At 40.4% G+C, this 13,148-nt stretch overlaps 1 protein-coding gene across 1 annotated transcript in view; it reads left to right on the top strand.

Annotated features, from left to right (window-relative positions):
* Positions 1–13,148, top strand: part of cntfr (ciliary neurotrophic factor receptor) — a 220,802-nt gene that overhangs the window by 114,771 nt on the left and 92,883 nt on the right. The window contains exon 4 of the mRNA XM_061698710.1: positions 9,780–10,013. Coding sequence (XP_061554694.1) covers positions 9,780–10,013 — 234 coding nt within the window. The remainder of the gene's footprint in view (positions 1–9,779; positions 10,014–13,148) is intronic.

Here is a 13,148-nt window from a genome sequence, read left to right as displayed (position 1 = left end):
GCTCTCCAGCACCCCCTCCAAGGACTCCAAAAAGGGTGGGTACTCTGAACTGGTGTTTGGTGCATAGGCACAACAAACAGTCAGGACCCGTCCCCCCACCCGAAGGCGGAGGGAGGCTACCCTCTCGTCCACCGGGGTGAACCCCAACGTACAGGCGCCGAGCCGGGGAGCAATAAGTATACCCACACCTGCTCGGCGCCTCTCACCGTGGGCAACTCCAGAGTGGAAGAGAGTCCAACCCCTCTCGAGAGGACTGGTACCAGAGCCCAAGCTGTGCGGGAGGCGAGTCCGACTCTATCTAGTCGGAACTTCTCGACCTCACACACCAGCTCGGGCTCTTTCCCTGCCAGAGAGGTGACATTCCACGTCCCTAGAGTCAGCTTCTGTAGCCGGGGATCGGATCGCCAAGGTCCCCGCCTTCGGCTACCGCCCAGCTCGCATTGCACCCGATCCCTATGGCATCTCCCACAGGTGGTGAGCCCATGGGAGCAGGCCCGGCCAACAGGCGCTCGCCTTCGAGCCCCACCTCCAGAGGGGGGCCCCGGTGACCCGTGTCCGGGCAAGGGAAAACGTAATCCAATAATTTTTCTCATCATAGGGGTCTTTGGAGCTGTGCTTTGTCTGGTCCCTCACCTAGGACCTGTTTGCCATAGGTGACCCTGCCAGGGGCGTGAATCCCCAGACAACTTAGCTCCTAGGATCATTGGGACACACAAACCACTCCACCACGATAAGGTGACGGCTCAAGGAGGGGTGGTTCGATTCATTTTTTATAAATACATGAATGTAATGATGTTTTAATAAAAATACATTTATATATTGCATAATAACATTACAATATATGTACTGTATATTAATAATATAATTATGTTAAATACAATAATTGTAATCATAAAATGTTTAATATTAATGTATAATATAAATATCTAAAGTATATTACATTATAATAATATATTTTATTTTATTCCTATGTGTCTTTTTATTATAATATAATTTAATGTTTTATAACATAAATTTAGGGCGGCACAGTGGAAGACTGGTTAGAGCGTCAGCCTCACAGTTCGGAGGACCCGGGTTCAATCCCCGGCCCCGCATGTTCTCCCCGTCCCTGCGTGGGTTTTCTCCGGGCACTCTGGTTTCCTCCCACATCCCAAAAACATGCATTAATTGGAGACTCTAAATTGCCCGTAGGTGTGACTGTGAGTGCAAATGGTTGTTTGTTTCTATGTGCCCTGCGATTGGCAGGCAACCAGTTCAGAGTGTACCCCGCCTCCTGCCCGATGACAGCTGGGATAGGCTCCAGCACGCCTGCGACTCTAGTGAGGAGAAGCGGCTCAGAAAATGGATGGATGGATAACATAAATTTAATGACAACAATATTATATCTATTGTATTTATAACATACAGTATAAAGTATATATCTATGTATCTATCTATCCATCTATCTATCTGTCTATCTATATATCTATCTAGCTAGCTAGCTAGCTAGCTAGGTGTCCGTCTGTCCGTCCGTCCGTCCATTCAGTCAGCCAGTGCAGGCTCTCAAAAGTAAAGCTGGCCAGTCAGATTTAATTCCACCCTTTTCAATAACACCTGCACATCTCACATTCCTGTATCACAAATTTCCCATCTTTTTTTTTTTTTTATTATTCTAGAGATAGCATGCCTGAATTTTCCCATCAATATGTATAATTGGAAACATCTGTTAATTGTTTTCTCCATACCCCGATATAGCTGCTGCTCTACATACACGCTCTCTATCCAAATTGCTTTGGGGGCCCTACATACCCATTCTCTCACATGTAATCACAAAAACTGAGTGTGCTTGTCTGGTATCATCTGTAGAAGACACTCTTATTTGACTTTATATTTGACAATAAACAAATTTTAATAGTTGTCCAAAACTAGTATAAAATGAAACCAATCATCATTTTTTTATTTGAACTGTGTTTAAGCTGACAACAAGAATGATCTATTATTAATAGGCAAAACCTATTTATGAAGTTGTTTTGCACATTTTAGATCACATTTCCAGTGGCAGTAGGCAACTGTAAAAGAAATTAAATCAGACATGCACAGTCCATAATGAAGTGTCAATTCAGAATTTTCAATTAATCACACCAATAACATTTTGTGCTAAAACAGAAAAAGAAAATACAAGCTCACGAGAGATATAGTACAAGTTTTGATTGGAACTCACCATGACGCTAGCTTGTACTAAATACCAAAGGGGCAGCAGGAATGGATTCTTGAGTTCAAGAAAACAAAAAGTAAATTCTGTAGAACATGCTAGCTGGCTAGAACAGATTAATAACACAACCAGGGCATCCTGGGATAGCAAGGAAATCCAAGTTGGTTTGGTGCCATACCAGATGGACTACTAACACCTCAGGGTAGTTTCATCTATTTCTTTCTTTCTTTATTTATTATTTATTTATATTTATTTATTGTAAGTTGTGATATCTGTTTGATTCAACTGAACTTGTTCTATAAAATATGATGAACTAGTGTGCTGCCCTTATTAAAATGGATTAGGGTATCTAGAAAAAATGCTTTAGATGTGTACAATGGAGGTGGTCCCAATGAGAGACAGTAAGGCTTTAGGTATTTTTAAACCTAATTAGAAGGGTGACTATGAATCAATCATGAGGATCACCTACCAATCAAAATTAATGTTCAATGAAAACCATGTATCTCCAAATTTTGAAAACCATCTACACATTTTGTCAGTTTTCTTTTTATCGATAACATGAAGAATGGTCAGTTTTGTCATGTTTTCTGGTGCAAATTATATTATTTTGAAATTATATATATTATATATTCTGTAAAAGATGAACAGATGAACTCATACAGAACATTTTTCTGTCTATCTATTCTGATAAAAGATGAGCACGTGTGTCTGTGGCTGGGCATGTGTAACCACTGAGTGAAAAATCCTCTAAACCAAAATTGATCATTCCAGCAGGCTGCATTTCAGTATGTCAGCCTATCCAATATTTTACTGTTGAACTTTTAAAAGGCGAGACTCCCCTTAGGCATACAAATGTGATTCACTGATAACTGTTCCTGTGAGTTACGACACGGTTGGAAAGCGACACGGTCCCACACCGTTTGATACATGCATGCCAATGAAGCTACAAGTACCGCTACAGACTGTCTCATACTGAACACACACATACATTCGCCGTCAAACTGAAACACACACATTCAATGTTTGGCACAGCACAATGGTATATAACTCTTCAGATGGTAAATCAGAATGCCAAACTTCCATTTAATTTCACGCCATAACTTATCGATGATTTCTTCTTGAGATTCTCACTGATAACAAACATTTGTGCACAAACAAGTGAAGTCACAGATGCAGAATGATAGCGCGAGTCACACACTTGCACATGTGCGGCCCTGAGATTTCTCTCGCACAGTTGGTGCTCCATAATGAAAATAAATCACTGACATAATCTCGTGAAGGGAGTGTTTGAGTTATGTGGCTGATAGATACAAAAACCGTGTGACACTGTGAATATTGATTTGCAAGCTACTGTATGTGTGTTTCTGGGTGCCTGGAAAATCTACTTCCATTAAACCCTTGATAGAAAATTGTTTCCCCATAATTTTAGAATAAAATGAACCTTTCATGGCGGCATGGTGAAAGACTGGTTAGCACATCTGTCTCACAGTTCTGAGGACCGGGGTTCAAATCCCGGCCTCGCCTATGTGGAGTTTGCATGTTCTCCCCCGTGCCTGCGTGGGTTTTCTCCGAGCACTCCGGTTTCCCCCCACATCCCAAAAACATGCGTGGTAGGTTGATTGAAGACACTAAATTGCCCGTAGGTGTGAATGTGAGTGTGAATGGTTGTTTGTTTGTATGTGCCCTGCGATTGGCTGATGATCAGTTCAGGGTGTACCCCGCCTCCTGCCCGATGACAGCTGGGATAGTCTCCAGCACGCCCGCGACCCTAGTGAGGATAAGCAGTACAGAAAATGAAAGGATGGATGGATGAACATTTCATATATTTTGTTCATCTTTCTCACCACATTGAGCTAGACAGTACCATTTGTGTCCACTTATTTGTCATCTCACTTGCAATTACAGTTTAGTTTTGCAGGCTGATTGACAGGCTTAGCAGCCTGCTGGACTTTCAAAATGGACAACTTGACAGAGAGGCCATTTTTTTTAAAAGATCTAATTGCAATTTTGTTCTGTCATTTAATGTTTAGAAATGTCTGTCATTCTGAAACACACCCACATAACCTTGCGAGGTACAATTATGGCATGTGTACAAGAGCTTTATCAAAAAATATTGCCCTACCAAAGACAATAATCATGTAGCGAAAAAGTAACCAAAACGTTGGAAACTGTTCTAAACCGCATCAAACTGTACCCACAATACTAAACATGTTGCTGAATAATGTATGTTTGATTGTGATCTAATGAGAATGCATTAGATTTTGCAGTTGTTCCTATTGGTGTGGCTGTCTGTGTACACAATTGCTCCACCTATAAGCATTTGTGCACATAGAATATGCAAAGCTATATTTTAAAACATTTGATTCTTGTTGTCTAGTCTTTAAATTGACTTCATCGTCCATGTCCAAGTCATTTCACCAGTCGCACCTCCACTACATGTTTAAACGATCCATTTCAGCAGACAGTGTTTATCATCAGCGCAACTTCTTGTGTTAGTAATAACTATAGCATATCAGAAACATTGTGGTGTCTGTCAACAAAATACAAACAAAACAAAATCTAATTCGTTGACGTTGCGTTACTAGTACAATGGTGCACCATACTGTAGTAGGGTTCTTCTTGACTGGATTTAATTTTTTTGTCCTTACGTTCACACTTAGGTTGTTGACAGTATTAGCGAGAATTATATTATAATGGTGGACTTTTTGTACATACTCGTAGCTCCATGTGAAGCCAATGTACAAATTGAGGACTACTCAGTTAAAATGCCATGCCTAGTATCACGTGTAACAAAGTCCATCATCAATTATGTGAATGAATAAGCAGCAAATGGTCCTGTGCGTGTGTGTGATTTTGTGTATGTGTGTTCTTTAAGTAACCTCTGGGTAGATGTAATGTGCGGCAGGTCTGAGCACCATTGACCTTACAACATGGTAATGCTGCACTCTGGGAAGACATGAGTGGATATGCTGCATATAAACTACAATGAACAGAGTGTGGGTGAAAAATTAAGTGCCCACTAACACCCTAGGGTGAATCTGTAGAATTCATCCATAATAATCAGTATTTGATATTTATGAAAGTGTTAAACCATTATTAGATACTGTGTTTCTAATACAGTATATGGCAACAGTGCTTTTGGACAGTGGATCTTCTTTTTTTTGGTAATTGGTATTTTCATTACTATATATTGCCATCAATGAACAATATGCAGTAACCTGAAAGAAATTGCTTCAATTCATTTGAATTAGTTCACTAAATATTTCATGAATTCACAAAATTACCCCCAATACACTGTATGCCAGCAGCATGGTGTACTAATGGTTTGAACGTTTGTGTCACAGTTCTAATGTTCTAGGTTCTCATCTCCTATCTGGCCTTCCTGTGTGGAATTTTTATATTTGTCCTGTGCTTTAATGGATTTTCTTCCGGTACACCGGATTCTTCCACACATATCAAAAACATGCATGTCAGTGTCACTGAAAACCTGAAATTGTCCATAGGTACTAATGGAAATGTAATTGGTTGTGGGCTGGCGACTATTCCAGGGCGTTCCCTGTCCTTCACCCAAAGTCATCTGGGATTGGCTGCAGAGATATGCGGTATCGGAAAAAAAAAAACGGATTTATGGACAATATATCGATGATATTTTTTTGTATTTCCAGTGTTGGCAGTTAAAAATTACACTTCAAACAGTGAGGAAAAATACAGCATTTTGTGGTTGTTTATAGTTTATTACATTCCTCAAAGAGGATGTGTTATCGACTCTGGTTTGTGTCTAGAAGACTTTGAACTTTGTGAAGGACATTAATGATTTTCATTCGCACTTGATAGCTCATAACATTGTTCTAATGCTACTAACAATGCCCTGTCTATTACAAAAAGATCAATAGCACTTGAGCTGAATGCCATTATGGTTATTAGGCCTACTTGCCCATATGGTGATGAGGGCATTATGCTGCACAGTGTAGAAGTCGGTGCATATGCGTGGGTGAGTTTATTCATCAGTGCATCTCTTACTCTATGTTGAGTTTTGTATTATTTGATAGAATATTTTAGATGAATAGGTGACGAATTCATACATTTCAGGAGAATACAGAGGGGAGTGAGTTTGTTTCAAGGTGAGGAGGAGAGAATGATGGAGAAGGGAGAGTGAAGGCAAGCAAAAAGAAAGACACAGTGAGAAAAAGAACAGAGGCACCCCAAGCCAGTGAGAATAACTTACAGCAGCAAGAAACAAAGACGAGAAGCCAAGATAATGGCAAATGATCACGACACACCATAGAGTGCGCAATTTCTCACGGCACACCTGTCTGAACTTCACTACTGGAGGTTAGGAGGTTAGGCATTTATGCGACCATTATGCCCCCCATGTAAATAATATCAAGACTAAAACTATAATTTAGAACACTGTGACAACATAATTCTACATTTGTATTTCATTAAATACCTGAAGTACTTAATCTCTCCCAAAAAGTACAATATTGCAGTATTGATTGTGGACCAGCGAATACCTTATAAAAGTGGTGCCTTTGTGATACAAGTGACCCCACTTGTGAGGCTTTTTTTAAATACAAGCAGCAGAAATCAAATCATTTTTTTTTTTTTGTTAGTTTTTTTTAGCTTTTACTTTTCAGCAAAAATTGGAGAAACGAGTTCTGTACGGTGGCAGTTGACTCAACTGAATTCACAAGCAGCAGTTTGGAAGAAAGTGATTTAATACTACTACCAGTTGAAGTTTACTCTAAAACTAAACATAAAACAAAGAGAATTACACATTATCTATTTAAAACAACCACATAACTTAAAGTAAAGTGTTTTTAACGTAATGCTAACAATACAAAATGCCATAGACAGGCTGAGAAATAGCCTTGCCATCACAGTGTTAGAAACCTTCACCATCGGATATTTGAACACAAATATGAAGCAACAAATGTAGACTGACAGTATAACAATACCCCATTCACAGACTTATATTCTTTATCCTCTGCGAAGAACAACTACTATGACTGTGGCTTACTGAGGAGTGACCCTCTCCATGTATATGTGTTTCTGTACTATATTGCCCCCAGGTAGTAAGGTGTCATGTGTGTGTGTGTGGGTTCCGGGTTTTGTCTTCCCCTCCCTGTTTCACACACACCTGCTCCTGTGAGCATCTTCACCACCTGTGCCTCGTTCACCCTAATTACCTATTGTATTTAACCTCGTGTCTCATTCCCTCTCGTTGCCAGTTCGTTGTACCTTGTCGTCGCGTTCCAGCATTCCTTGTCACAGACTCTCAGTAAGACTTGACCCTGTTCCGATTATCGACCTTGCCTCTTTGCCTCATGTTTTTGGATACTGTTGCCTTTCTTAGATTGCCTGCCTGTGTACCGACCTATGCCCGTCTATTAAACCTCTCTTTTTGGAAACTGTCCATTTGTTTTGGAGTCGTGCATTTTTGGGTCCTATCCTCTGTTCCGTTCATGACATAAGGGCGCACACACCAGAAGGAGCAACATGTCCATTGAATTGAAGCTTAAATTATTTACATTCTATTTAATTATGTTAGTACTGTATGTCTTTATAAAGTACAATATTATATCGAGCTGAATTAAAAACTTTAAACGCTTGAATCTTTCAGGCTGGAACGAATTAATAGTATCTCCTGTCATTTCAATGGAGAAAGATGATTTGAGATTTCTGTGTTTTGCGCTACAAGTATGGTCACGGAATGAATTAAACTTATAACTCAAGGCACCACTCTTATTTATTTCCATGTATAGGTTACGTATGCAGTCTGTTCCAAAAGAAGTAAAAAAAATATGCAGTGGTTACAGGAAAAAAAAAGTGTCGACTCTCTCTTTAGGTAACGCTTTGCTCCCCTTCCCTCCTTACTTCCAGTACAATGACCATAAAGGCTTACATGGCATTACAGGTCCATATATTAGGGGGAACATTCACTTAATAACCTATTGCATCTGTCTGTCAATCTAGCTATCCATCCATTTAGCTGTAATTTTCAAGTTAGGTATCAAAGCGACTACACTGTACTAAAGAGGATTTTTGCTCCAGTTCTTTCTACGCTAACAAGGACACCAGCATCTGCATCAAAGCTAAACATCAAAGTCAGGCTGCTTTTATGGAAATGCAAATAAGTTTTTATGTAAATAAAGCCACATATTTTCCCCTTTGACAGAGAGCGAGAGATCAAACCAAATTGGGAAGTCTTGCCGGTCATATTCATACGCACACACTATTTTGACTGTGACTCAAAAAAATTGGGAAAGATGGCTGTGATGGGCGGGTGAAGAAGGGCTGATAATGGGAAAAAGGAGTGAATCAGAAGCCAGGATTCAAGGGATGGAGAGGTCAAAGGGGTTGATGCACAGCTCAGAGGGGAAGCGGAAAACGGAAAAGAGACAACAAATCATGTCTCGTTAATGTTAATGGTCACAGCGATTTTTCCCATGAAATATAAATGGATGTGTTATTGGACATTAAATATACATGAAACAGTGGCTGACATATGTATATACTGCGTTAAGAGACATGTCAGAGGACGCCGAGAGAAGGGAGCAACTATGAAAAATCTTGACAACATTTGATCCCACTTGTCTTCTCTTTTATGTCTTGACAAGAACTTCTGAAAAGACAGGGATCAATATTTCATTGTTGCATTTTGTTGAGCTGTTGATCCTTAGTATTCAAATGTTAATCTGTCGTCTTCACTTTGTGTGGTCCTGCTGGATCCCATGGGACTTATCAACAAAGCGGGGCCCCCAAAGTGCACTGTCGTAACTAAAACTCCCATTAGGCTCACATGTATCTCTTAATCCTGTAGGCCATGTTCCCTACACCATCACTTAAAACTATTGACGGAGGCATGATGATAATACACAGACAAATAAGATATTTATATACACGTTTATCTTCAGGATTCAAAATTTGTATCATAAAAAAATAAATATTGATAGTATAAACGTTAATCTGGTTTACTGAAAGAAAAAGGAACAAGTAATATGTGAAGGGCATTTAATTCTATTTGCAGGATTTATGATCAGGAGCAACTGCATAATTATTGTGTCCTTTGTCCTGAGCCGTGTCTGAAATATAATTTAAAACAATAACACAACAGTGATGAAATAATTCCTCTTACAAATTATGTAAATTCACCCCAATTTTTAAGTTCCCTTTTCATTTTTTTCCATGCATATCATAATATTTCGGACAATTCTATTCTTTCAACTTTGTGGCAACAGTTCTAGCCAGACTGCCCAAGTGGAGAAAGCGAGACTCACAAATCATGTAACAAATTTCCACACATACACACACACACACACACACACACACGCGCGCACACACACACACACACACACACGCACTCCCAAATCTTGTCGAAAGTGTTTCCAGAAGAATCAAAGCTGTTAATGTTGCAAGGGGGCACTAACTCATGTTCTTCCATCTTCTTACTGTCGGTGTAATGTCCTTATTAATGTTAGCAAACTAATGAGCCCAAATGTGATAGTTCAATTTCTTCACGGTCATGTACAGTAAATCTGGTTATAATTATTACAGAAAATTAATATGTGCTTCTATGTGTCTCAAGTTGCCAGGAACCAGTATGAGCGAATGGGCAGTGATGTCACCATGCAGTGTGGCTCCTTGGACAATGATGCGTCGGTGTCATGGAAGGTGAACGGGACGGACGTGAAGGCCCAGCACCGTCTTGAAGGACCCAGACTGATACTAACCCAAGTGGACCTGGGCCACAATGGACTCTACAGCTGCTTTCAGAACCCAAATGGAGAGAGACGTGACACCATCAACCTCCGCATCGGCAGTAAGTACCCACACAATTGACTGACAAATATTGCTTGCCAAACAGTCATGAGTCTTTAATCATCCCGGTACGTCACTTTGGTTATTGCTTCTGCAGAGAGTAAACAAGAGACCGATTGAAGTATCCATCATGCGAAATAAAATACCATGCATACAAGTAAAACATGCTTACACACTACATTACTAAATAAGAAAAAAAAGTTTATGATTCCTCAAAGCTTGCAATATGAATTTTATGCTGGATCAGCCTGTTTATGTGCAGGGTACTTATTAAGATCATTTAATCATTTTAAATATAACTCTTGTTCCTTGTTCCTTTAGACCAAATGCAGACAAGTTTGGTAAAAATGTCTATACATTTTGTTTTTCTAAGTCACTGTAAGCTGAAAGCACTAATAGATCAAAACTTGTGTTCTTATTATGTGTTGAATATTTAAAATAACAATAGTAGGTGTAGAAGCAACAGCAACATTTAAATTAAATGTATCTACAATGTTGTAGTGGCCGTTCAGTGCCATTGGCCTCCTCTCAGGACCATTATTGTTATGATGATGGTTTTATACCTCTGAATAATAAATACCCTGGTATTTGGAAGTTGAATGATTTGGAATGAAAGGCTACTTTATGAGCGATATCACGAGTACAAAAGTACTTATACTCTATCAATAGCATTGTCGGTTTGCTTGGATTTAAATTAATATTTATCATGGAAAAAGTTTAACTACCGTATTTTCACGACCATAGGGCTCACTGTATTAAAAGGTGCAGTCTCAGTTATGGGGTCTATTTCTGTATTTAGCACATACATTAGGCGCACCGTATTATTGGGCGCAGGCATGGTAAAACATATGCTAGCTTACAGCATACGTTAGCATGCATGCACGCTAAAACAATGTTTTTAAAAAGGCAGGGGGAGTTCGGTTGTACTTTATTAAAGTATTTAACAATGTACTCACGTTATTTTTTATCAATCCTCATCCATAAATCCATCAAAGTCCTCATCTTCTGTATCCGAAATGAACAGCTTGGCAAGTTCTCCTTCAAACACGCCAGGTTCCCTCTCGTCATTGTCAAAGTCAGTCTCGCTGCCGGGGGGCTGTTCAGCAATGATGCCGGCTTTCGCGAAAGCTTGGACAACAGTCAAAGCAGATACCTTAGCCCAAGCATCCACAATCCATTCATATATGGTGGCGTAACTCGCCCGGCGTTGCCTCCCAGTCTTAGTTGAACTTGGTTTTTCACAGCGGCTGTGAGATGGGCGCGCATGGAGTCACAGATCAACAGGGACGGTGACGGGTTGAAAAAAAAACATCCGATCTCTTTACGTACACCTCACTCAGCCACTCTCTCATTTTCTCCTAGTCCATCCAGTCCCTTTGATTGGCCTTAACGATGACTTCGACTGGAAACCTTTCTTTCGGCAGCGTCTTCCTCTTAAAAATCAAGTCCATTACCATGGCAACCAAGCACAACAGTAAAAGCCGACTTCTTGTGCCCCGTTGTGCGCATCGCTACCGTGGGGGTCCCCTTCTTCTCTACAGTGTGGTTCAGAGGGATGTCGAAAGTGAGCAGCACCTCGTCCATGTTAGTGATGTGGTTGAGCTGGATGTGTTTGTCGGCAATCTTTTTACTGCAGTAAAGATGGCCAGCTTTTCCTGCTGGAAGTTGCTGCGCCACTGTAGTCCTTGCCCGGATGGATAGATGGCGCTGTTTCATAAAACGAAAGCACCAAGACAGACCTCCTTGGAAATGTTCGATTTTCATTTCTTCTGCAAGCGTTATTGCCCTCAGTCGAATGGTGACAGTAGAGATGCTTCTCCCGGCTGTTCTTTGCTCATTAATCCATTGCTTGAGTTGATCTTCCAACTCGGGCCACCCCGCCTTGTTTCCGCGGAAACTCAGATTCGTCTTCTTGACTTGGCGAAGCTCGTTTTCCTGCTTCCACCACTTACGAACCATGGATTTGTTGATCTTGAATTCTCTCGCGGCTGCTCGATTGCCATGTTCCTCCGCGTAACTGAAAGCTTGCAATTTAAACTGCTTCGTAAGCGTGTCTCTTCGTAGGTCCTTAGCCAAACCGATGTTTTGCACAATGCACATACCGCCGCTATATACCTACTGGGGGCGTGCCTTTAGCGTCCTCTGTCACACGCACCCTTCCCCCTTTATGTCCGCATGCTGTCCTCAGCCACGTCCGCTTTTTCTCTATATATTCAGCGTGTCGGCAGGAAATGCTCCCAGTCAGTCAAGCGGCGCGCTCATCAAAGTCACACAACATTTACAGATTTTGGAACTCGGTGCACACATGAGGCGCGCTGCATTATAAGGCGCCCTGTCCATTTTGGAGAAATTTGAAGACTTTTAAGTGCGCCTTATGGTCGTGAAAATACGGTAATTGAATCACATGCTCTACCGAGTAGTACAGTTTAGTTTGGTTCACATGGTTACTGGGTACATTACATCCTGATTCGGTTAGCGTCTCTACCGCAGCTTTGAAGCTGATGGCAGATCATAAAAGTAGATTGGTGCATGAGCTATGTCGATAGTGTCTCGCCAGTGAATTTACCAAAGAACAAGAAACACAAATCCTCTCTCCATCGTAACTGCCAGTACGTTTTTTAACTACACTTTTGTTCTCCTCCCATTCAGTTTAGTCTCAAAGTAGCACACAAAGAGGGCTTGATTTTTTTAGCGAATCCAACTCACAAAAATATGATATCAGCATGTCTTATACAATACATGTAGCAAGTGCATACTTGAATACACGCAACTTTGCCTGTTGCAAATGCTATTCCGCTTAAAACGTCAAAACAACCATTTGCGGACAAATCTACTGTGATTAGCTTCTCCAGCTCCACCGTTACAAAAGCACAAGCATAAATAATGATATCCTCTCAAATCGACTCCTCCTTTACATAAATGCCTGGTTCTGATCTGCAATAAAATAAAATAAACATCCATAGTCACTATTTGAGTAAATATGGTAATCCAAAAGAATACAAGTGTGTGGTTCTGTTTACAGTAGATTTGAACATTAAATTAGCTTTATTAAGACAACAGAGATTCAAAAATGTAGATACAACCTGATGGGACATTTTAAATCAAATTTTTAAAAAGTCCCTGATGACCACTGGGA

Source organism: Phycodurus eques, chromosome 15, assembly GCF_024500275.1.
Source record: "Phycodurus eques isolate BA_2022a chromosome 15, UOR_Pequ_1.1, whole genome shotgun sequence".
In the NCBI taxonomy this organism is placed as follows: Eukaryota; Metazoa; Chordata; class Actinopteri; order Syngnathiformes; family Syngnathidae; genus Phycodurus; species Phycodurus eques.
This window is presented reverse-complemented; position numbering and strand designations above follow the sequence as displayed.